General features: G+C 42.7%; 1 protein-coding gene across 3 annotated transcripts in view; it reads left to right on the top strand.

The window, feature by feature from the left end:
- Positions 1-25,324, top strand: part of LOC104135961 (calcium/calmodulin-dependent protein kinase type II delta chain) — a 167,636-nt gene that overhangs the window by 92,697 nt on the left and 49,615 nt on the right. For all 3 annotated transcript variants that reach the window (XM_035889376.1, XM_035889379.1, XM_035889378.1), the window contains 4 exons: positions 5,311-5,365; positions 13,732-13,797; positions 16,378-16,450; positions 22,183-22,285. In XM_035889376.1, coding sequence (XP_035745269.1) covers positions 5,311-5,365; positions 13,732-13,797; positions 16,378-16,450; positions 22,183-22,285 — 297 coding nt within the window. The remainder of the gene's footprint in view (positions 1-5,310; positions 5,366-13,731; positions 13,798-16,377; positions 16,451-22,182; positions 22,286-25,324) is intronic.

Below are 25,324 nucleotides of genomic sequence, written 5' to 3'. Positions count from 1 at the left end.
CGGGGTGCGGCCGGTCAGGGCTTAAAGGGGGCCCAGAGGAAAGGGGGGGACAAGCTTTTTAGTAGGGCCAGCTGGGACAGGCCAAGGGGGGATGGTTTGAAACTGAAGCAGGGTAGGTTTAGACTGGATCTAAGGAAGAAATTCTTCACAATGAGGGTGGTGAAACCCTGGCAGGGGTTGCCCAGAGAGGGGGTGGAGGCCCCATCCCTGGGAACATTCCAGGCCAGGTTGGACGGGGCTGTGAGCAACCTGATGTGGTTCAAGGTGTCCCTGCTCCTGCAGGGGGGTTGGGCTGGGTGCTCTCTGGGGGTCCCTTCCAACCCAAAACATTCAATGATTCTATAGTTGTAGACACAATTAGATATCTTCATTCTGAAGAATTTTCCTCTGACTTTATATACTGTTTGACTTGTCTCCTTTCCTGGAAGAATTTGATTTTCATTGCAAGTATGTGGAAAGGAGGTAATAAGGTTGCCTGGCCATTATATCAAGCTGTTTTCTGTAGAACAGACACAAAATACTATAGTTCAGCACAAGAAGTCAAACAAAAGAGATCGTTTTACTTTTCTGTCTGATTGGCGCTTGTCCACGCTAACGGCTAAACGCCAAGCTAATAAAGCTAATAGGGAGTTCTCCCTTAAATGATTACAGTAATTATCACAGAGAGGTGATGGGGAAGTATTTCAGAAGAAAATCAGTGCTGAAGCCCAAGAGGTATTCCTGCTCTGTTGTGGGCTCGTAGTGTTTTTCAAAAAGAAAGAGCCGTACGCTCCCTGGATTCCTATCAGGCATTTCAAGCGGTTTGCTGAGGAGCAACAACTTTGTTGTCAAAGGTTGTTAAAAAAACTTTCTCTGTAACCTGCTGGAGGAGAATGACCATAGTGCTACAGCAGGCAGGAGGGAAAAAACAATTACTCGTGTGTCCTTTCCGCCATGTAACGCATTTGTTCATGGCAGCACTCACGAAAACAACTCCAATTAATAATGATTAGGTCTAACTGTTATCGTTTCAAAAAAGATAGATGGAACTGTTTCTACTCATGAATGCTTTTTGCCTCTCTGGAGAAACAGGAGTTGCCGTGTGGGTTACTGATGGGAGTTCTTATATTGGATGAATAATCTCTGTAATTGCTGCCTTTGGGTTTGTCGTGCCTGAATGCCGCCCGATGCGTGTGCGTAAAGAGCTATATATGCTTGCAATGAATGCACGAGTGCTTTTTGTAGTGAATCACTTCTTAAACTTTGTGAACAGCTTCCCAAATTGTGTGTCCCAGTGAAGAGCTGGGCTGCAGGCAGAGCGCAGTGGCAAAGCCTGCGCCGTGCTGGACGGGCCCTGTGCCTGTCATGGACCTTTTATTCCACACTGCCAGGACCTCGTGTCTTCTCCTTTGCCCGTGCTTATTTGGGATTTTCACCTAGCAGATTTGCTGGCATAAAACCATATCTGGACCGACCGAAGAAGCCAACGTAAGCGCTTGCCAAAAGGCAGTTTTGATCTTCCCTGGCTGCCTGAGCCTGTTTTCCTTTTCAGGGACAATCTGGGGCATGTGATCCTGATTCAGAGAAGGATTTGTCTCACTTCTATGATTCAGACATTTGGGAGGAAAGAAAAAGAAAGAATGTGGTCCTTGAAGAAGATATCCCCATGGACGTGTCAGGTTCGAGTTTGGCTAGTAAGGAAATAGCCTCGCCAGGCTGAGGAAAAACATCCTCCGTCATCTCAAATCGCCATCCCTTTCTAGTCTGAAGGGAGGGATGGTTCTGTGTGGCACTGAGCAAAGAAGCTCTCTGCTGGAAGGGGATGTGACAGAGCCGGAGCGGCTCCCCTTTTGGGCAGGCACCCCTCGGAGCCTCGTCGCACGGTGCCGTGCTGGGCTTGCTTCCTAATGGGGGTACGACAAATGCCTCTATCTGAGATAAAACTTGTACCCTTGCCTCTAGTTTTGATACGCTGCGTGGTGGTGGTCAAGGTATTTACCTTCTCTGAGGTCGCAGGATGGAGCTATGGAGCTGCTGGTACCTGTACGTGATAGCTGTGCTAGTGTGGCTGTTGTAGTCTGTGTAAATATGAAGTATTTGTTGCAGGCTTAAATAGAGATATTCCTAGCTGGTCGGGTGGTAGACACGATTACTTAGAGAGAGAGAAAGGGGGTTTGTACTGCCTCGAACCAAAGGCAATGAAATGCAGCTTGCCCTTCTCCTACGACTTTGTCGCTTCGGGGTCGCAGTTGTAAAACTGCCTTAATGACTGTTGGTTTGCGTTGACTTCATCCTTACCTAGGAAATGACTTTTTCAGAAATGTGCATAAGAAAGTCATTCTGTGCTTGACAAAATACAGCGGTGATTAAAGAATACGGTCCTTTGCTTCACCTGGTCACTAGGAAATCCACGCTGGAGCCGTTGGGTGAGTGAACCATGAGAACTGAGCAAGTCTGCGTATGAACATAGGCTCTTTGACTGTTTTGTAGCCACCAGCTCAAGCCGAGGCTGTCTGGTTTTAATACCAAAGTCATATTTTAAAGGGGGATTTCATTTCTAAATTCTAAGATTTAATAGTTTGTTTCAACTCTCTAAAGACGTTTCGAAAATCTGGGTGGTTTTTACACGCTTCGGAGCTCTTTGAAAGCATTTGGCAGCAAGTATCCTGCCTCACCAGAAGTATTTGGTAGTTCTCGATATCCAACCATGATACGGGAAATTGAATATGAAAGCTTCTGCCCTTCTGAATATAATGCTGTTAGCAAGCAGCAAGGAGAGGAATGCTGCTGTGAATCCAAGAAAAAGTATTCGCAGAAAAACCATGCTTTGAGTTCTTGCAAATCTATTTCAGGAACAGGCAGTTCCTATCAAAAGGTATAATTTGCTATGAATTAAATCTTAAAAAGTTGTAAACTTTTTTGGAGAGGCATATGCAAAACGTGCTTAGCTGCACTGCAAAATTTACTATTTTAGGGTTATGTTGCGTCTCTGTGACGTACCCACGGGCGGGTACTCAATCCCGTTGCTGATTTCTGAGCGCTCGTTCATGAGGAGTGTCTTTGATGCTGCCATACAAAGTAGTGTGCTCGAAAACCAGATGGTTTAGGGGTCTCTGTTCTGAGCTAGAAATTTCAGGATGCTCTTCTAGGCTGCTCCTTGGTGTCTCAGCTCACATTTGGTTTGCTTTAAAGCCCAGACGTTTGGGGGTGTTGAAATCTCAACTCCCAAGAACGCAACCGGAAAGAAAGTTGATTTGGGTGTATTGGGGTGTTGCCCTTTGTTCTGTGGGATTTTGTTAAAGGACAGGAATAACTGAAGACGTCAATAAATAATGTGTCTTTAAGGAGACATTGAAAATGCACTAGTACAAAGAGCTGGAAGGTTCCTATTTCTTGCCAATGATACACGGTTGTTATTTGATTAATTGTTCTTACTCTTCCAGCATGCTCCAGTTTTTTAATTTATTACATTTTGATACTATTTGATATTTACACTATTCGATTCCAATATCCTAAACATATGTCCCACTAATGTCTATAAATGGGGTGTTTTTCACCACAGGAGCAATGTACTACCTCGGTCTTTTATGCTCAAGGCTTGCACTTTGTAAAGACTTAGACAAGTCCAGAATATAGCACCAGCCAAACCCACAAATTCTGATTTAGACCTACTTGGCTCTTCTGAATCATCACGAGCTCTGGGCAGTGAGTCAGCCAAGAGCTGGTTTTCTCCTCAGTATTGTGTAAACACAAGATGTTTCCCCGGGCTAAATATTATTAAGTAAAAAAGTCATGTTTATTTGATTTTATTTTTTTTTAATGTCATGTAGTGTATAAAAAAAAATGATTAATACATAAAGCTCTACCATCTGGGGAAATCCGAAAATCCTTTTCTTCACCACTTCCTTCATCAGCTCAGTTTTGAACATGAAGCAGTTTCAGGGTACCCTGATTTTTTTATTTGCTTCTATAAGTGATAATGATTTGGATCAAACTACTGACAAAGCTTCGTGTATTGTGGGGAAATTAGCTGTGGAAATTGCCGTTTCATTTAAAGTAATTAAGAGAAACCGCAGGGCTTAACTCGTAGTTCCGCCACGATGTGATTTGAACTCTTAAAATCCAAAATGAAGGTTCTGCAGCTGACTGCTGCGTTCTCGGGGAAGGCTTTTAGGTGCGGATACATGGGTGTCCGTACGCACGCCATGGGCTTTTCATCCTTAGGATGCTGTAAGTTCGTCGGCCGTGACGAGCGCTGGAGAAGGCTGGTGGCTGTTTTCTAGGCATCGCCTCCTTCTGCTTCTGGCAAGTCCCGAAATGGCTTTTTGGGTCGGCGGGCATCAGCCTGCCGGTAGATTTTATCATTATTTCTTTGCGACTTTCTCTCTTTCGCCACATGAGCTCTTGGCGACTCTTCCACCGTTCATGTGGTTGAAGCGGATGGCAGGTAAGAAGATTAGAGGGAGATACCTGTGTGTGTGTGTATATATATATGTAATAGAAATTGAGCAGGAATACAGCTCGCTTGCTTTTTGACCCCATTTATTTTAGTATATTTATTTTAGCATTTAGTCAAATGCTCTCAGTTTGCAACGATGCTTTCTCTTTCAAAACCATCACCTACTGTCTGATTATGGAATTTATTATCATAGCCCTTCAAGTTTGCTATTCTGCTGACATCTGTGATTAATTGTGGCTTCTTTTCTCCCCATCTTGTTTTATTTACAACTCCTAAGATGTAATACTGCTGAGAAAATAGTTGTATGACATGAAGCATACTGGTTTAAGATAATAAAAGTCTGGCGACTGGGGACTCCCGCGTGCGCTATTCAAAAGATTGATCGGAGGTTCTGCCTAGGAAAAAGGGAGGTGAATCATATTCATACAATATATTAAGATGAAGTCTGCCTGTACTTTTAGTACTTGTTTAGTCCTGGCTAACGCCTGAAGGGCAAAGGCACGGTGCAGAGTGTGTGTACGTGCCCGTCCGTGCAGGAGGTGGTAGGGAACGACGGCAGCGTTCTGCTGTGGCCCAGCAAAAGCAGAGCTCCTTTGAAAATATCTGTACCATGAGCTGCACCAACAGTCTTTGGCTCTTTGTTTATCTCACCTTATGAAAAATGTGATTCTGAGGGTGGAGAATTAAAAAAAAAAACCAACAAACAAACCAAAAAAACCAGATGAGAACACACACAGATGCAATACAAGCTCTACAGTAGAGCTGCAATCCTCCCTTCTCCCCCTAAATCACAGACAGACATTAAGGACATTAAAAAAATGATGTTTTATCTGATGTTTTATCTTTTTTTTTTTTTTTCCCCCTTTCAATAGTGCGGCTTCATGACAGCATATCAGAAGAAGGATTCCATTACTTAGTCTTTGACTTGTAAGTATGTGTTTTGCATATGTTTAGCATGTTGGGGGATGTGGTTTTCAAACTTCTAGGTGTAAACACAAGCTCACAAGATAAATGTATGGCTCTGGTGCAATGAATTGGATGAATAGATGTAAACAAATCTGGAAGGACGGGAACATACTTGGTCGTTTGCATGCTCAAGAACTGATTTGTAAGCATCGCTGTAAAGATTCCATATTAAAAACGTTGAAATGAGTAGGGTCACTGTTGAAGGGGATTTTAAGATAAAATGTCTGTATGTAAGTAAAAGTTGCATGATATCTGCTGAAGCTATGCAAACATATGACTCGGAAAAAATGATTTGCTGCAAGCCAGCTGTCTGTAAAGGAAACATAAAAAAAAAAAACACCACGTGGGGGAATAATTTCTCTTCAGAAAATCTCCATTGCTGGGTTGAAAGGTAAGCCTGAGTTTCCTAGAGGGAAAGACTCAGTATTTTATTCCTGATTCATATCTTCCTGAATATTTCATTTTTACACCATTCAGAATGCAAAATGCCTAGAAAGGAAGCTGCCTTCTTATTTCCCATTTTGCTTCAGGAATTTCAGTCCTGTGAGCTGTTCGGGCAGTGGCGGTGCGTATGTGGAGCTTGTTTCTTCTAGATGAGGCTGGTTAGTGGAAGCAGGGGTGGTGACAACATGAACCCTGTGTCTCGGACTCTTCAGCTTAAAAAGAGACACCGATGCTCTTCATTCTTCCATGGGACGGGCAAACTTTTCCACTCACTTGAAAAGTTACTGCTGCGGGTTCTGGATATGGGCAAATATCAATGATTAGGACTTGTCTTGCAAAACTGACTTAATTTAAGTAAAGTCATCTTATTTCATCTGCAAATTTTTCCAGGGCAGTTTATGGTTTTAACAAACACCACCTCCCACCCCCAAGAGCTTTCTTAGGCCCAACGTGGTTTTGCTGGTTAGAATACGAATACGTTCTTTCCCCTGGAAATGTAGAATAGCTCATTTCTGAGCATAGAAACTGAAATATTTGCGTTCAGCGAAGGTAAGTTAGAACCTGGACCTTCCACAATCAGTTGCGTGCTTTCATGTTCTGATTACATTCTGGTTTATTTTCTGACTTAATTTTTTCAAAGAAATCTGTGAAGACTTCTTCAAGACCAGATTTCAGACTAGCAATGCGAAAACATTAAACAGTCTGTCTGCAGTGAAGGCACTCAGGGTTCAGTACTCAAATCCTAACTGGGCTCAACAGGAACTTGTATCTGATTTATATGTATCACGGGTAAGCGCTCTGACTGTTGGCTTGGAAGCGGCTGTAGGGCACAACACGCGTACTCGTGCTCTGACATGCACTGGGGTTTGCTTCATTGGGTTTTTTTTAAGGGCTACAAAGGAAATCTTTCTATGCGGATTTGGAAAAATTCTTCTTAATCCTGAACATTTCCAAGAAGCGCTTGCAGAATTCTTGGTTCTAAGGACAATATCGCTTTCATAAACTGGTGGCATTTTTATTTTTTTGTTGTTGTAGTGCTGTACTGTTAGAAACTACGGCCTCCTGTAATTGCAGTTAGTCCACTTCTGCCTGAAACGGAGTATACAATGCCAGACATACCTCAGGAGCTTGTGATTGCAATGCGAACGAGAAGGCATTTGAACAACTTCAGAGTTGCAGATACCAGTATCTGTATCTCGATAGTAACAGAAAAAATAGAAGCCGGGATTCTGCAATAAAAATTAATACCTAACCCAAAGATACCATCTTGGCAGAAAGCTCAATTCTGCAAGGAAGCATTCTACGCTGGCTGGAGCTTCCTCCGTTTCCCCGTCAGTCCCGTTCAGGACAAACACAGGACCAGCCCCCCAAGCGTATGCCCTTCAGCTACAACTGTCTGCATGGCTTTGGTTTTCATCCTCTTCAAAGAATCAGGGCTTCAGCATAGATACGCCGCTTTTTACCTTTTGATTGTGTGGTTTGGGGTTTTTTGTCAGAATGAATTATTTTGCAAAAAAAAAAGAAAACGTGTGAACGGTAGGAGGTAGTGACCGTACAGGCTGATGGCTGTCTTTGGAAAAGCAAGGTGTTGCATTCTTGAAGAACTTTTGCCTAATTAGTAAGGATGGCTGTTCACAGTCAATTTTTCCTTCAGACTAAAAAATTACTGCTTTAATGCTCACTAATACTATTTATTAGTGAAACTTTTACGGCAGTTACCAATACATGGGTTAGTGGCTTTTTTTAATGTACATAAAAGAGCTGCCACAAACAGAGGTACCATATGGACTTCTTTAACAGGAAGGCCAAGTACATGCTTTTATTTATTTATTTAATTTTTATTCCACGGGAGCCTGACTGTGGTGTAACACTGTCACTCCACCCACGTGTACCATCACGTCATTATCTTAATGATTTCTTTCAGACTGCGTGGGATTCAGTACGGCTGGTTTTTTCGAAATTTCTTCTAGACTGCGTCCCACATAAGAATGAGAAGAGGAAGAGTGCCTTTTCTGCGAATAGAGAAAAAAAACCAACCATTGCCGCTTTCTGTTTTGAATTTCTAATAATCTCTTTTGAATTAATGTCATGGAGATGTCTGCAGTCTGAAGGGGAAGCTTGTTGCTTCGCTTGTCTACCTCGGCGATCGCTGTGCTTTTACCTGAAGGAAAAAAGCGATTAACGTACTCGGTTACAGGCGTGCACTTGGGTGAAGAGTTCTAGTGTCAAAACGGGAAGCTGGAAGCCTTTTAAAATCCATGTGGAAACTGGACGTTGAACAACGAAAGAAGTGCTTTCCGATAGAATACCGTAGTGGGGTGTTCCTGTAAGAAGCCCTGCATACGAGGGAAATAGATGCACTGAAGCATCGATATATCATATATATATATATATATATTTATGTATAGTTTATCTTCGGTTGGTGACTCCCCATCCCTGAAATATATACACGGCGGTGTCATTCTGGAGTACGTGGTTGTTTTGCACTTGACTAGGCGAAGCAGTGATTTTCAAGGTCTCGTTGATGTCTCTGCCAAGGAACAGAGGCCGCTTACTGATCCTCCAGTACGGCTCCTACGTATTTCAGAAAATTAACTTAAGATCGCCTTCTAGGATACTTCTCCCAAGCAAAAGACTTGCTCCCGTTACGTTTCTCTCACTAGCTACAATGCAGTGATTTGCGGATTAAGAAAATGTGCGTAGTGAGATTAGAAACGGACTTTGTGAAGTTTCTTCCTCCCCTTACTGGTTAAGGCAACCGTAGTTAGGATTTGCGTCTCTATCAGCCCACTTCAGTTGCTAAGCACGAATGAGATTGTCTTCAGCGCTAATGATGTTAGATGCGTTCAGATCAAATCAGTCCTGTCAGTATTAATTGCTGTATCTGAATGGAAACAGCTGTAGCACTTGGAGACTCTCTCGTGCAAGTCAATGAGATTCGCTTTTTTTCAGTGTCTCCCATTTCTAATGCACTTGATGAGATGCAACAATTGGTACATTTAGAATCCTGGCGTTGCTGTTGAGTTCCAAGTGGAGGGACTGTACTGTGGAGGAGAAACAAAAATACCCCCCAAAAAAGCCCAATTGCAGAATGGTTGTTGCCTAGGCTAAGCACCTGAACCTTCCTTTTTTCGGAAGTAGGAAGGTGACAGATAAATGCAAAAAGTATACGGCCACTGTAATTTTTGTAAGACTGCTTCCTCACACCTTCATTATGAAAGCAATTTAAGAACTAATAAATGTAAGCTAGGAGGAAAAAACGCCAGCGTGACTACCAGCAGAGTCTTTTTTAGCTAGCTTTGCTAATTTGGGAGCTCCTTTGAAATGTCGTCATGTCTTTGCAAATTTCCCTCATCAACTGAACACGGTACGTGAAGTTGAGTATTTTTGTATGTGTGGTTGCAAATGTTTGCAGTAAAAAAAACTGTGGTGGTTAGCGCTGTAAACACAGTAATTTGTTTTAGTAGAAAGTTTGCTGAAGGAAGCAGTCAAAAACTGCTTCTCAGTGTACCTCTTCCGAGAGATAAATAGAAATAGCATCCTTTGCACGTGGAATCTTTCCGCCTGCCCCCCTCTCTCCGGCTTTTCCGAAAGACAGACCTGGTGCAGAGGGCCTTGGTGTTCCTGCTGCTTCTTCTTTTGGTTAAACAAACCCATGTGCTCTATTTGTTGCCATTTCTGTATGCTCTTCAGAAAATTCCAAAAGAACAGTAGTAATCTGTGAGAACCGGTGGCTTTTAATTCATACCCTGAAAGTTCCTAGGGCTCGTATTGTGACTGTCCTGTCAAGGAAGAGGACCTCACTGATGTCGCCAATATATCCGTATCGGAGAGGCATTGAGATCCATTTGCTTCCCATTTTAATCTTGTGGGGAGGACGTAGCTTGGCAGACATTCGTGCAGCTTTATATGAAGGACCAAAGTCCTGTGTGTTTTTTTTTACTTTTTACCCTCTGCTTTACAATCTTCACTTCCATTGTGTATAGCCTACCTGGATATAGTTGTAGATCCAACTATGCTGGTAGTTGCCTTCCAATTTAAGTATACAGCCTAGAACCTGTGTGTGATTCCTGCCGCACACCATTGGTACGATTATCAGGTTTTCATTATTTTAGCCTGGGGCAGGGGGGGGAAGTTTAACAGAAGCATCAGTCAAGAGGTAAGTCCTCTATTTTAATTCCCTTCTGTGGATTTCAGAGATCAGCCTAAGTATTTCTGTTGATCAGCAAAACCTCCAAGAGTTCTGATTTCAGCACACACCCCCCACGTAAGGCAATTCGACGCTTCTGCTGGTACCGGAGCAGTAGCACGGAGCCATGCGTTCTCCAAAGAGTACCTCACAGTTTTGCTTCGGGTCACGGCCTTCGCTAGGCAAGGAGAACCTCGTAACTAAGGACCTCTTCTATTTCTGTAGTTTGTATTGATGACAGATATCTCCGGTCCTTCCCTAGCCATCATGTTCCAAAAGTGAAGATACAGAGGGAAAAAGTCCACCTAACAAGATGATGTCTAAGAAGGAGTGGCCACTTTGGTATCAAACTGTATGGAGTATGAGAAGAAGTTTATTGGTAACTGCTCTGTTCTTTATTTATAAAATTGATGACTAACATAGGTTGGTAAGGATCCCCTAGAGCTTATCTGGTCTAACCCCCTTCTCGAACAAGGTCCAATTGAATCAGGTTGCTCAGGGATTTGTCAAGGTTGGAACATGTCTTCAAGGATGGAAGTGCCACAACCTCTTTGAGCAACAAGTGCATAGTAAATAATTATAATAACAGTAAAGGAAAAAAAATAATCCTTATATCTGTTTGGTATTTCTGGTGGTTCAGCTTGTCTGTCGCCTTTCACGCTGTCTCTGTACCCATCAGAGAGTAGTAGAGAGCGATGAGATCTCCCCTGAACTTTCCTGGCTTAACGGTGAAGAGCCCCAATTATCTCAGCCTCTCCACGTGCCTCCAACTCTGACCGTCTTGGTGGCCCTCCATCAGACACAGTTCATTACGTCTGTGTCCTTCGTGTGTGGGAATGCCCAAAAGGGGACACAGTACTCCAGATGTGACTTCACGAGTGCCAAACGCAAGGGAAGAATCACTGCCTTCCACCCGCTGCCTGTCCTGTATCGTGATGCCGTTGACCTTTTTTGCTGCGAGGGCAGAGTACTCACGCGTGCTCAATGAGCAAAGACCACTAACACGGCTATAAAAATTTTCTCAGAGTCAGAGGCTCAGAAGATGGAGGTGAGTTCTGACCTCCCTTCTTTGTGGCCATTTAGTTGTCTTCTGAGAATTACTCCTAATGTATCCTTCAGAGCACCAGAGCGTGGGAATTGTTGGCTACGTGTTCGGTTGTCAGTGAAACTCACCTGCTCTGCTCTTGCTTTAATTTTTTCATCGTTTGACAGTGGTTATCAATGCCAAGCAAATGTTTACTGTCAGCAAATAAGAATGTGTATCCCCCTCTTTTCTCCGTGCTTGAGAAGCACAGGCATCAGCTTGGTGCTCTTTCCCACTGACACGCACTTCCATGACAAAAGCTTTTTTTTTGCCTTTTCTTTTTGGCTTGGATGAAAAATGAGTGGTTTAGGGAAGAGTAAGATCAAAGGATGCTTTGTTTTTTCAGTCATCACAGATTGAGAATTATTCCTCTTTACCAGAACTGTGGTAGACAAATATGTATGCAAAAAGGAGGTATCAAAGACTGTCAAAATATGCATCCATCAAACATTTTGCGTTACAGCAACCAAAGCCAGTTTCTGGAAGGCAGATGACAAAAAGAGAAAAAGAAAGAGAGTACAAATTCGGCAACCAGCTATTTTACTGCCTCCAGATTTTATTGGAGACTTCTGTACAAAATAGCATTCTGTCACCTGAAAGTGATTACTTTCCAAAGTCAGTAAGGTGTAAACTCAGAAAAAGGATAATGTAGCCCAAATGTAAATGGAAACATGAAAAGAAAGGTTTTCACTGGCCTTCTTGAAGAAAGAGCTACGCTACTTGGCTGAGCAGGTCATTTCTGTCATCATCTAACGTGACTGAATCACTGGGATCTACCGTGAGCGGCCAGTACAGCAATTTGCAAATGAATGTTACGGTTCTGGAGATTCAAAGTACCCTCCTTTTTAATTTTTCAGTCCTATTAAACTTAATTGTATTCAATAACGATTGTGTTCATTGCAGTATAGATTTTTTTAACCATCTTGTAGCCCACTCTGGCTTTTACATTTGGGAATTTATTGGGAATATAATGTGCTATATAAAATTCACTACATTCATAAGCAGTAATGAAATACGAACATTCATCTCCCATCTAGGAATTACTTATGTTGGCATGTCTGTAGGGTCAAGGTTTTGGAAAGCAAGAATGAGACCAACTCGTGCACCGTCCGTTGCGGCTGTGTTCAGGTACCCCGCACCGTCCACGCTTTCGAGGCTTGCATCTGGTTTCAGCCGCTCAATACAGCACCTGAATGTATAAAGATTTGCATTCGGCTGTGAAAGTACGCTGGTGTGTTCTGTCAAAGAGAAATGTTAGAGTGTAATACAAGAGAGGTCTTCCTGTGGCTTTCCGTCCGCTCTTGTTGACGCAGGCAGCCAAGTTTCACGACTGTATTTAGGAGCTCATCAATCTTCATCTTAAAAATAGAGCATCTGTCTCCGTTACTTTACCACAACCTGTTCCATTACACCAGTTTTATGACTGTTGGATAATTTCTGATTTTAACCCTCTTTTTATTCACAGGTATGGCATGCTTATTTATTTTTGTACCAATATTGTCCCTTACAGCTCTCCTCTGTGGAGAGCACGGTTTATGCTCTTTGGCTTAAGTGTTTATCTTCATCTCTCTTAAACTTTTATTTTGCTTTGCTTCTCTGAGAAGCTATGATGAGTGAGCGAGCGGATAGCCTAGTAGCAATTTTCTGCTCATATTGCTCTTTCAATTCCCTTTTCTGAACGTGAGTGACCAGAACTGTGTACGATACGAGGAGGGATTTTACTGCTGTACCTAAGGACACTGTCATCATCCTATTTCAAATGCATTCCAAGCCTGTGGCAGCACCCTGCTGGTGACTCCTTCTGGACTGTCATCTTTGGGTTATAACAACACGGTTTTATTTCTTATTAACCACTTTCTGCTATGAAACCACTGGTTGTACAATGAAATCCGACGTATGCAACCATGCACCAGTCGCTTCTGTCACTGGTCCTCTGGATTGTACAGGTCTTCCCTCGTACTACTAAAGCCTCTTAAATTATTTTAAGTGGCACTTTGAGTACACTACTCCTACTTTCTCAGAGAACTGAACATTTTCTAGGAAAAAAATCTGCCATTAAACTGATTAAGGTACTCTGCTTCTACGGATACTCTCCTTCCAACTCCGTAATCCTCCTCCGAGCAGAAGCACAAAAAGCAAGCCGGTCTGGCACACGGGTACACCTCTGTTGTGTTTTGACCTACGCTTGAAGACCCTTTTTCCTTTTTAGCATCATTGTGTTCTCCTTTCTTACATCTGTCTGCGGTTCGTGGTCTATCCTGAGCTGTTCTGCACTTCAGCCGCAGCCTTCCTTGCTGGCCAGTTCCTTGTAGTTTTACTAATACTTGCTCTTGGCAGCCTTAACTGATGTACGGCGTCTGGCTCTATAAGCTGCTGCTCTTGGCTTTTATTTTCTAGTTACGATTGCTCTTCCACCACGTCCTTTTTATCCATGTAATGCTTTGGATGGAAAAACCTTCCACTTGAGCTCCTTCGCCTTGCTGGTCAAGACCTCTTGCATTTCTGTACAGATATTTTGGTTATTCCTCTCTGACTTCTCCCTGTCAAGTTAATTTAAGGTGCGCGTTTTCACTTCTGAAATCTCCTTTCCCATCTTGCTTTTTCTAACAGAGTCACTGGAGGTGAACTGTTTGAAGATATAGTTGCAAGAGAATATTATAGTGAAGCAGATGCCAGGTAAGTAATTTGTTTTTCTAGTGTTACCCTTAATAATTCTCAGACAGTTACTTAAATAGCTCATGGCATTTGGCATCAGGCTCACTGGCACAGTCCGTGAGACTCCAGGATTTCTCCTGGAGTCCTCTTAAACTTGGAAGGGCACAGTTTGGCGATTTGAGCTCACGACTGTGTGGTGGAGAACTTGTATGAAGTCCTGACGTCTGCTGATCTGAAAAAGCTGAAAGTGGATTTCAGTTTGTTGAGATCTTTGTAAACGTGCAAAGTTGTTAAAAGGTCACCCAGTTTTCTCCTCTGCAAACTGGACGCAACGTTTCAGCTATCTCATCTACGGATTCGTACATTTGCTGATCAAAGGCTGAAATAGATGTTGGTCTTGAAAGAATTTTACATTAAATACCATTTTTGTTCTCGGTCCAGAAGCACTAATTTCCTTTTCATGTGTAAACATTTCTGTTGTGTTTCATCAATAAGCAATTATACTGTGCATCTCATAGTCGGAGCTCAAATATGAAATCCCTAGCAATTTTCTGCAAGTGCTTGTTGAAAAACTTGAAGAAGAAGTTGGCGATTATCATAATTTGGATGCTGACATAAAGCATCAGGGCCATTTTTCCATCTCAGAATCTGTTTGCCCTCATGTTTAGTAAATCCTAAATATTCTTCTATAATTATAAGCCTTAAACATTGTGGTCAGTTACTTTAAAGAAAACATGTTTTACCGCTACAGTCCTCACAGAAAAATTATCTCAGAGTAAATTTAAGGAACCCTCATGGTTTTGTGTGTTCATAGTCACACACCACCGTTGATACGTGTTCAGCACCTTTAATTTTCGGTTATTCCTTTACATGTGGAATTAAGTGGCAGATGACCGGAAAGCATTAAGTGCAAGAAGTTACTCTGAATATTGGGAAGCTTCCACTGCTTATTGCTCTTAATAATTTCTGTAGGAATGGCAATAACGTCATTACTCTTAAGCATTTAAATGTGGAACAACACATAGCAAAACACACTACGGAAGGAAAAACAGAATCAGTCATTTAAGTGGGGCGGAAGGAGAGGAGCTATGTTGAAAAAATTTGTGAATGACTTTTTGCCTACTGTGATTCAAGCAAAATTTCTAATATTGATGCCAAAGGCCAGCATATGGTGTCATTGTGTGTTTTGAAGTTACTTGTGATTTAAAAGGAAAAATTGCAATGATTGTTTTCTGTTCTAGAATTACGACATATTGGAAGGCGCTGTGCATATATATATAGGAGATAGATACATATATATATATGCATTTTACACATTCAGTAAAAACTTGACCAAATAAGTGAAATATCTAGTTATCATGCATCTCTGTATTTTTATATATTTTTATATATATATATTTGTGTGTGTGTGCGTGTATCCCTGTAGAAATAGTTAATGGACGTTATAGATGCATATCCTAGGACTGATAATACTGGTCTGCTCCTGCAAGCCCTTACTCACGCGAGCAGTCTTTACGCACATAAGCAGACCAGCTCAGGGAGCTGGGAACTACTCGCGTAAGAAAGGGTTTTCAGGCTTGGGCTCCAGTTCCTGATTTATGACCATTCCTTCTGAATTCCATGGTCAAAACGGTTTGGATGAGCAGTATCAAATCCTTGGCCCTTGGTTACTATGTATTACTTATAGTCGCTGACTTCTGCCACAAGGGTTATCTTTAAAAAAAAAACAAAACAAAAAACAAAAAAAAATATAAGCGCTTGTGGTGCTGAAAAACATCTGAAAAAATTCCAGCGCTCTAAAAGACGAATACTTCAGTTGTGCTTTTTGGCATCCTAGGCTGGCCAAAACTTGCAAACCTGGGCATGGAAAAATAGGTGCTAATTGAATTATTTAAAGCACCCAAATGAAACATTTGTCGGCATTTTTAATGTGGATGTCCATTTCCTGAGTGCCTCCTAACGAAGCTAGCGCTTGACGACGTTCTAAATGAAAACGCATGCCACCTTTTTGAACGCCTTGGCTTTATTCTACTAATAGTTTTTAAGAAACCATTAGGTTCAAAATGAGAAATGTTTTGCTTTTCCTTAGCTTTTGACTTGGTTTCATTTGTTTTATGTCTGCCACTTCATTTCTGAACATTTTCTTGTTTCAGCCCTTGTTGTAATGTTAACTTCACTGTAAAAATTTAAACAAAAAAACCCAAAACATAGGACTAAATGTTTTATTGCCTCCACTTGATTTTTCCTGTAGCAGTTTTTGGAAACTGGAAAAAGCTTCCATACTGCTGAATGAAAATACAACCTAATGATTCTGCCTCATAGGTGTCATATGTTCCATGTTAAATGTCTTTTTTGGTTTGGTTTTGATTTTGGTTTTCTTTTTTTTTTGTTTTGCTTTGGTTTTTGGATGCGTTAGAGCTGGAAATATCTCTATATTCAACACACTTTTGTTCCAGTTCAGTGTGCAATCGAGACTTGTCAGGAGGTGTAAAACTGGTTTTGTTCTTTCTATTTTTTTAAAGTTTTATTTTGTTTTGTATTTGATGTGATTATGTGCCTTTAAAATGTTCTCCCTTCCATTCTGCCCTTGTATCTTTGCAGTCATTGTATACAGCAGATTCTAGAAAGTGTTAATCATTGTCATCTAAATGGCATAGTTCACAGAGACCTGAAGGTCAGTATCTGGTGCCCAAACATTGGATCTAAGAGTTTTGGGGGATTTCTTTTCTTCTTCTTTTTTTTTTTTTTTTTTTTTTTTCCACTGGGGATGGGCAGAGGGTGGGTTGTCTGCGATGTTCCCTTGCCTATCCTACTCACCCTCAAAACAACTAGACGAACAATTCATGCATGACGCCTCTTTCCAGTTTGCAAGTCTACAGGCCTAATATACATCATGGCAAAAGGGGGAATGGTTGCCAAAAAAAAAAAAAAAACAAAAAAACCTGTCTCCTTCCAAGGCGCTGGATTGACCCCATGCTGTCGAACGTGTCTGGTGTTCTGTTCTGGGTGTCCATGTATCGCTGTGTACGCACACGGAGGTGAACTTTGGCTGTGATGTATGTCAGCTTGCAGATTTAAACCGCCGCTTCTGTTCTGAGAACCCCGGGTTGCAGTAGCAGAACAGCCGGTCGCACGCTGCTGCGTTAGAGTATGACGAACCCTCAGGCAAGCGATGCTAACCGCCAGCCGAATTGGGCGGCGAGAAGTTAATGATTTACCTAAAACACTAAATGTTTACCTAAAACACCTCGCTCGGAGCGGGGTTTTGTGTTACCTCAATGGCCGCTACAATTTCTAACGCCTCTGAGAGCGCTCGCGGTAAGGAAAGGGGGGCAAAACGTACGGAGGACGCCGAATGTTTAATACGACCTCGGCCACGAATTATTGGCAAAATTCGTACGTTTTTCTGACAATTTTCCTTAGAAAATTGTCATTAAAAACCAGAAAAGAACAAAAAAACCCAACCAAACAAAACTAAATTACACCCCAAAGGCAGCGGCCGACCCGAAGCAATGTCTCCGAGGCTGGTGCCTGAGGCCGTCGTGCTCTGGTGTTTGCATGCAGTCATTGCATTCAGCAGATCCTGGAGGCTGTGCTGCACTGCCATCAGATGGGCGTTGTCCATCGCGACCTCAAGGTGAGTGCTGCTGCCGCCCCGCCGCAGCGGAGAGCCGCAAACCCCAGCAAATCAGAGCCTTCAGCCATGGAAATGTAAACAGTTTCCTTCCTTCCTTCTTTTTTATCCTTTTTTTTTTTTTTTTTAAACTTTGCTTCACCTATGCACAAGAACGAACCACTAGCATTCCCTGGAAAATATCTGCTGAAGGCTTGCCCATACTTAGCCATCCAGATCTGGGCTGTGCAAGCATCCGCTGGCACCTCTTTGTCAGTACCAGGCAGAACAGAAGTTGCTTTTGGAGCATTTGGTTGTATTCGTTGAACACGCGGTCTTCCTCTCCGGCATCCGGAGCTTTTGGGGCAGGGTTCTGTGGGGAGATTCCCATCCGTCCCAAGCATAACTCGGAGTGCTCCTGGGAAGCACACTAGCGTTGGCACGTCATGCGTTTCGGTGACGGAAGGCCAGCCGCTATGACATTGCTGGCACAGAGACCTCTCTCCCCTCCAGATGATGGCTGGGCTACAGAACGTCTTCAGACAGCGGGAATTTCCACGGTGTTCTCGCCAGGGTCACCCGAGGAGTGGAGTTCCTTCCGGACAAGTGGTAGCGTTGGGATAGAAGCTTCAGAAAGGAAACCCTTGTGTTGAGAAGAGCGTTGCCTCTTTCTTAACCACATACATACCCAAATGGCTGGAGACGTCTGCTGCAGAAATGCTCTCTGCATTTAAAGCATGTCGGCATGGAAAGAAACAAGTAAAGATCGTTTTGTTTTACTGGGAAGCTCAGAGAGACAAAGCTGTCTCAAAGCTGGGAGTAAGCCAGCCGTGTGGCTAAGGGAGAGGCCTTAATTTGGGCACTTGGGCATCAACATCCTCAAGTAAAAGGCGATGGTTTATTTTGCAATCAAATGGAAGCGCAGTGTCTGAAATATCAGATCCCTTGCAAAGGCAGAGAAAAAATGGCGTGTGGGCTTAGGCCGTGAAGCACACAAATTCCTTCTGGCACAGCCTCTTTGTCTCTTATTTTCATTTCTGCATGAGTTATGGGGAGCAGGAATTTCCTCCCAGGAGTCTTCCAGCAGTTATCGTCACTAATAATGTTGGAATCAGAATGCCGTCATCTTTCTTGCCGTCCGTCGCTCCCGAATAACTGTTATTGTCCAAATTTAGGAAGTCTTCATTGTCGCCCTGTAGGAACGTAAAGGGTTACGCTCTGAAAGCGCAGGGAGCCTGAGGGAGTTCAAAGGCACGCAGGCAAAACTCTCTCCCCATCTTGCGCTTCTGGATTTTCCCGTGCCACGGTTGTGCAACAGGAGACTGACAAGTCTCTATCCAGGCCATAAAGCTTGCGTGGCAGCTGGATAACGTGGAGCAAGTTTAAATGAAAGGATGTCAGATTTGTCCAGCTGCTCCAGCAGATCCTCTCCTCACCCTGCTTCCAGCATGGAAAGGAATTCTAAAAAAACAAAACAAAACAAAAAAAACGATCGTAGCCATGCAAGCTGACAGAATAAGGAATGCTTTCTAGCACTCCTCACACATTCACAAAAAATAACTTTTTCTTTGGGAAATGCATTAAATTCGGCTGTTCTCTGCTCAAAACCGTGTGTGGATTTCTTACTCTGGCAAATCCAGGATGAATTGGAAAAACAGTGTGAGAAAAAAATGGTTCTGCCAAGCTGTAGCACCCCGTTTCATTTCTGAAAGGGAAGACTTCAGGAAGCAGAAGACCATCCTTCCCTGGTTACTACTTTGTGGCAAAAGAAAAAAAAAAAACCAGGGAGTGAAATGAAGGTCTGTGATGAGATCCCAGCAGAACTCTCCGTACCGAAAAGAAGATGCCAAGGCCCAAGACCAGAGCTGCAAGACAAGTGGAAGATGGTCATGGCCCGGCATGGATCCTTAAACTACAAAACTTGATGGATTTTTTTTTTTTTCGATAACTCAGACTGCAATTTGATGGCGTGTCTGGGAGCGGGGAGGGCAAGGAGAGAAGGAGATTTTGGACAATCTCGTTTTATTTAACTTTCCTTTTAGCCTAACTTAGTAGCAAACAGAGAGGAGCTTTTGCAGCTTCTTATGACCTGCAGAAGTGCTTGTTGCTGTTCTGTTTGCTGTCCTCGGTATAAGTCAGAATGGTGGTGGATCCTCGATCCAGAAAAAATTAACATGTTGGTGGCAGTCTGTCTTTAGCAGATGGGAAAAGTGCGCTTCCATGGAGGAAGTTCAATTCTTGGCAGTCAGCAGCATTGCTGCTTTTGTGAAACTCTATGTCTACGGCCCTCTTGCACTCCCCGTTGAAGTTAAATTAAGAACAACCAAGCAACCAAACTAGAAAGCAGGTGCTCTCGTTACATTCAAGGAAAAAATACACAGAGGCGTAAGTACTTGGTCTCTAAGAATTAAAGACCTCTGGAAGAATAAGGCATAAATCACATTAATTTATTTGTAAGTAATTTCAGTAGTTAAGATGGCCATTCGACATGCTTGACTGCAGCAGGTCTGCCGGTAACAGAAGGTGACGGTATTGAATCCAAAAGTGCGAGTCCTGCGTGGCCCGCGCTGGGCTGCTCATGTTTTCCAAGTAATTGCAGTCATTCTAAGTGCATGCGTGATAATTTTCTGAAATGACAGCGGCGCTTCAGCGCGGAGCCCCACACAACAGTGCCCAAAAGGCCGCTGTCTTTGGCCTTTTGGGAGGAGTAAATCGGGGAATCTGCTTCAGCTTCTGTTGGAACATAGCCACCTGTGGCAAGGGTAATTCCGCAGGGCGCTTCGATTGGCAGAGTAAAGATGCGTAATGGAATTTAAAAAAAAAAAAATCCCAAGGGGGGAAAAAAAACCAACCCAAAATCAACAAACCGGAAAAAAAAGAACCAGTGGCAGAAAACACAAACCAACTATTTTGAATGGAATCCCGTGTTGCGAAGTGGTACGCGCTGGGTAGGTTCGTGCTTGTGTTTCAACCGAGAGGGTGAGGCATTGGCGAAGGTCGCAACCAAATAGGAGCGTCCATTGCTTTAAGAGGTTTATAGAAGAAGTGCATCCCAGGAGGTACTTACTGTAAACTTCTCTTGCTCTGATAGGAAACCTCCAAGAGCTGCGTGGCTCTGCGTGGAAATCAGTGTAGCTCAGTGACAAGTAGCGTGACGTTGCTTACATCGGCATCGATGAGCCTAGAGAAGAGCCCTCAGCTATTCAGTCGGTCCTTGATATAATGTCGTGGAAGCGGTTACTGATCATTTTAAGTGAATATGAAGATTACGTTTTGTTCTGAGAGATCTCAATTTTGAAAAATGTGGAACAGAAGATTCATCAAGTAACTGCTGATGAAAGGCTTTTCATAATGTCTTTTCTATGACAAAGCAACGAAGGGAAGGGTGGGAGAATGGTGTTTGTCAATTGCTGAAAAGATGTTCCTTTACAGTTTGGCGAGAGGGAGAAAACCACCTTTAGACTAAAGAGTTTGTCAGGGCCAGTTGTGGTGTTAATTAATGTCACAGTGGTTGAGGTCTTAATTAGGCTGGAGCATATTTCGTTGCATACTCGACAGATGTGTTAAAGATAGCCTTTGCTGAAAGAAGCTTATGATCTTAATTGTTCCCAAGCTCCGTACCTGCATGGGATTAACTGTAATCCCGTAAAGAGTCCCTTGGGAGCCTATGCGATTGCTGCTGGGTTTAAAACGAAACGCGCGTTCCTAAGAGTTTGCAGGATCAGGTCCCCAGTGCGAGACTGGATATAGTGAATTCCCTTGTGGTAGATCACTACAAAAATTGCTTCTGGAAGAGTCACGGCAATACCCTTGGAAGTGAGGTTTTGTTCTTACGTAAAGGTGGAACAAGACCTTTTTTAAAAACAATGGAGATAGGAAAGAAAGAAAGAAATGGCAAGAAAATGCTACAGTGGTCACAGTTCTCTGAAATAATCTGCTGAATTCTACAGTATTTTGTAAGTTGTTTAAAAAGAAAAAAAGTTAAGATTCGCAGAATAAAGCTACCTTTGGACAATTAGCATGGATATATTTGCTAAATGAAGTTAAAAGGCTACGTTGTGAACAGGAGAATGAGCGCTGTTCTTACATTCAAATCCTTGACTTTCTAATGCAAGTGTACCGTAGCATTTGCTTCCAGATGTGACCAACGTACCCTGAAAAAAAAAGCTGATTGGGAACTTCTGTGAACTTTGATTGTGTTTGTGACAGGTTCTCCGCAAGCACGAACGTGGCCGTGCGGGTTTTGCTGAGGGACTTGCAATGTAAATACACCTGCCCTCTAAAGACAAAGAATAAGGCTGGTGTTGTTAAGCTGCCATGCGAAAATGTATTTACATTTTGACAGTTCTAGGCGCCTAATCCTGCAAACTGTGTTGGTTGGAGTAGTAATGGGAGAACATGTGTCCTCAGGGCTTCTTCTGCAGCGTTTTTCCCATGTTGAGCTCTTAGGAGTCTCTGAGTTGTCCCATCAAGGCCAGCGGGCGTCGCGGTTCCGTATGACCAGCCTGGCCAGCCTCCTCCTCTAGCAGAGCTGCACGCTGTCCTTAGTCTTGCCGTCATGGGATCGCGAAGGCCGTTTACAGGCTTGGTGGTTCTTTCCAAGTAGGAATGGGAAGTGCAGGGTTTTGCAGTTTCACAGAGAAAACGCGTGGGTTTTTTTCTCTTTTTCACTCCTCTAAGTATTTGTTCTTTTCCAGACAACCGTAACTAAAAAAAAAAAAAAAAAGTGAAAACCTGTCTAAAATACATGTACTTACCTTTTCGTCTCAATTTTTTTCTCTCTCTGAATAAAGCCTGAGAACTTACTTTTAGCTAGCAAATCCAAGGGAGCAGCAGTAAAACTGGCAGACTTTGGATTGGCTATAGAAGTCCAAGGAGAGCAACAGGCTTGGTTTGGTAAGTAAATATTCTTTTTTTTTTTTTTGCTCACCATTTACTCAGCGCAGCCATTAAGCCTCCCAAACCGCCCAGCCCTCACCCTCATGTAAAACACGCAGCCGTGGGACTACTTGACATGTAGCTTTTAAGGGGTGCTTTCTTCATAGTTCAGGCTCTACAGCTGACTACACTTCAGACCTTTTGCTCCAGGAAGAATGTGATCTGTAATTCTCACCAAGTTAAACAGAGCTTGGCAAGCAGACCTTATTTGTTTAAAAAAGGGAAAAGAAAAAAAAAAAAGGAAAGAAAAAAAAAAAACCAACAAAAATCTCCCAATACTTCAAAAGTGACCTGTGGCTACATTTCCAAATCTCAGAGCTCGCTCTGAGGAGTGGCTCTGCCTCGTAGCCTCCTCCTCACTAGCAAAGGTAAATCACCTTACCGAACGGCATAAAATAAATTGGCAAAGGTCTCTCCTGTTGGCACAACTGTGTTCACACTGGGGATTTTGCCAGCACAGCACTACTGGTACGGGGTAGGATGGAGGGAGAGGGGATTTAAATTCATGCTTCTAGCACGTATAGCTTTACAAATGTCCCTTCTGTGTGTAGTCTGAGTGCCACTGACTTTCTTGACCATGAAGCTTAGGTTTCCAAATTCCTGGCTTGTCCTAGCTTTTGTCAGCCTGAGACCGTAGGTGCACGCAAGCCTCTTCTCCCCAGCTTTCCCTTGTGTATCTACAGGAGGGAAATCTGGGTGTAGAGCCCAGGAGGGAGATGGGGGGGTTCCAGCAAGGTGCTAGGGTGACTGAGGAGTAAAACTGTAGGTTAATACTGCTGAGTGTAGCTCCCAGTCATCAACACATTCAGTCTGCACGGTTCTCTGTCAAGTGGAAAGACCTGAAAATTTTATTCTGAAGCACTTTGGAATGTGACTTGAACAAAGAAGAAAAAAAAAGAGGAATTGACTACCTGAGACTGCAGATAGTCATCCACATCCAGATGTTGCGGTGACAGTACGAGTTACCTGTCCCAGCTGTTTAGTTCGCTGTCCTAGAGGTGACTACCCCTGCTACAGTAACATCTGCAAGTAAAACTGCTCATAAAACTGTTCTTGGACCCACTGAGTTCAAAATAAGCTGGCTTATTGAAAACATACAGTTGCTAATAGAGAAGCAACTCACGTAGCAGATCATGGAGAGCATAAACCCAGAAAGGTGAAGGGTGGTTAAAAGCATCTGGAACCTTGCACAACAGCCTGGAAGGGGTTGTCTATCCACAGCTTCCAAACATCTTTTGAAGTTGGGGCTGGAGTTTCTCAACCACTTCAGTGATTTCGACAACATTGAGTTCATCTGGAAGGGACCAAGAGGATGCTTGCTTGATGGTGAAGGTGGCAAAGATCTGTGGGAATGTGGAAGCAAACTCCATGTGTGCATGTGACCACCAGAAGAGAGCACAGTCTGTGCTTCAGACCTGCTCGGGAAATGTTGGCAAGGGAGGGTGTCTGCCCTCCTGAAGGTGGCAGCTGGCGGTGTAAACCAGGGCTCCAGAATCGATACCTGGAGTCTATCTTAACGTGGCCTCTTCAATGCTGCTCTTCAAGTTCTGAGAAGAGGATGGGGGCTACTGAGTTAAATATTATGCGCTTCTCGCCAGTTCCACTAAACTATTCCTTTTTTTTTGTTAATTTAAAAAAAAAAAAAAGCCAATTGCAAATTGTTAGAGTTAACAGATGCCCAAAGGAAAGTGGTGGAAAAGATGTAATGCTGGTCATTTTAAATAATAGGACATGTACAAACGCGCTGCGTCTATCTCGCATACCACTCTTTGATCAGATGTGAAGCACAGGACAAAAATTTATTGTCCATCCCAGGAGGTAAAAAATACAGACTTAAAAAATTTATAGCAGCCACCTTTTCTCACTTTGAGCAGCTAGGAAGTGCGGTTTAAAATTGAACAAAGTGACTGTGAGCTTGCTGTCAAAGCTTAGAATAAAAGCACCCAAGGATATTGTGCAGGCAGTGGGCTGAGAGATCGAGCGTTTGAAATCTAGGATATAATACGTGTGGATGCACAGGCAGTACCGTTGGACATATGTTGGTAGCTTTATAAGCTAGCCTGTTGTTTTAAATCCCAGCCTTTATATAAATGGATTTCAGTAATCCACAAAAGGCAGAGGAGATTGCTCTTGCACATGAACAGATAGACCGGTGCAAAAGGAGTAGAACAGAAATTAGACAACCCACAAGTGATTTCTTGTAATGACAAAACCATTGGGTAAGCAGGAAGCATCTCAAGAAAAAAAAAAAATCAGAACAAACAACTTCAGGGATACTTTCTCTAGATGATACGTCTGTACAGATGCAGATGAGGCACAGGAGGCTACAATTTCCCTGCAAAATCTTATGCTTTGTTTTTTGGTCATTTTGATTCTGGTGACGTGCTTGGTTTAGAGTCGTGGCATCACGAGGACTGCCGTGCTGAATGTGGTGGAAGGGAGATGGAACAGAGTGTCTTCAAAATATACACGTAAGGAAGGGGGAAGCTGGCAGCAAGACAGTAGAATAGCCTAATGTGGGTCCTTTTTTTTTTTTTAAGATTTGTGGTATTTGATAAGGCCAGCAGATTCTGTACCTTTTTCTGGGACTTCCTCTGCAAAACCTTTCAGTAATGGCCTGAGAGCCTTCCCTCATCTTCTCATGACGGCTTTAACAAGGCAAAACACGAACTCCAATATGCTCGACATTTTGAACTTTTTCTTGCTTCCTTCCAGAAGATTTTTCTGCTTTCCACTGGATTCTGCAGCACTTAGTGACTCATGGTGTGCTCTGATTCTAATTATAGCTCTGCATCAGTATGCTTTGCTCTCTCTTTTTCTTTTTTCTTCTTTTTTTCCTTTTTCTTCTTTTTTTCTTTTTTCTTCTTTTTTTCCTTTTTCTTCTTTTTCTCCTTTTTCTTCTTTTTTCCCTTTTTCTTCTTTTTTTTGCCTTTCTTTTTTTTTCCCTTTTCTTTTCCTTTTTTTTCCTTTTTTTTTTTTTTTTTTTTTTTTTCTTTT

This window comes from Egretta garzetta, unplaced genomic scaffold (genome assembly GCF_000687185.1).
Source record: "Egretta garzetta isolate BGI_Z169 unplaced genomic scaffold, ASM68718v1 scaffold632, whole genome shotgun sequence".
NCBI lineage: Eukaryota > Metazoa > Chordata > Aves > Pelecaniformes > Ardeidae > Egretta > Egretta garzetta.
The sequence above is the reverse complement of the archived record's forward strand: the minus strand, read 5'-3'. Positions and strand labels throughout refer to the sequence as shown.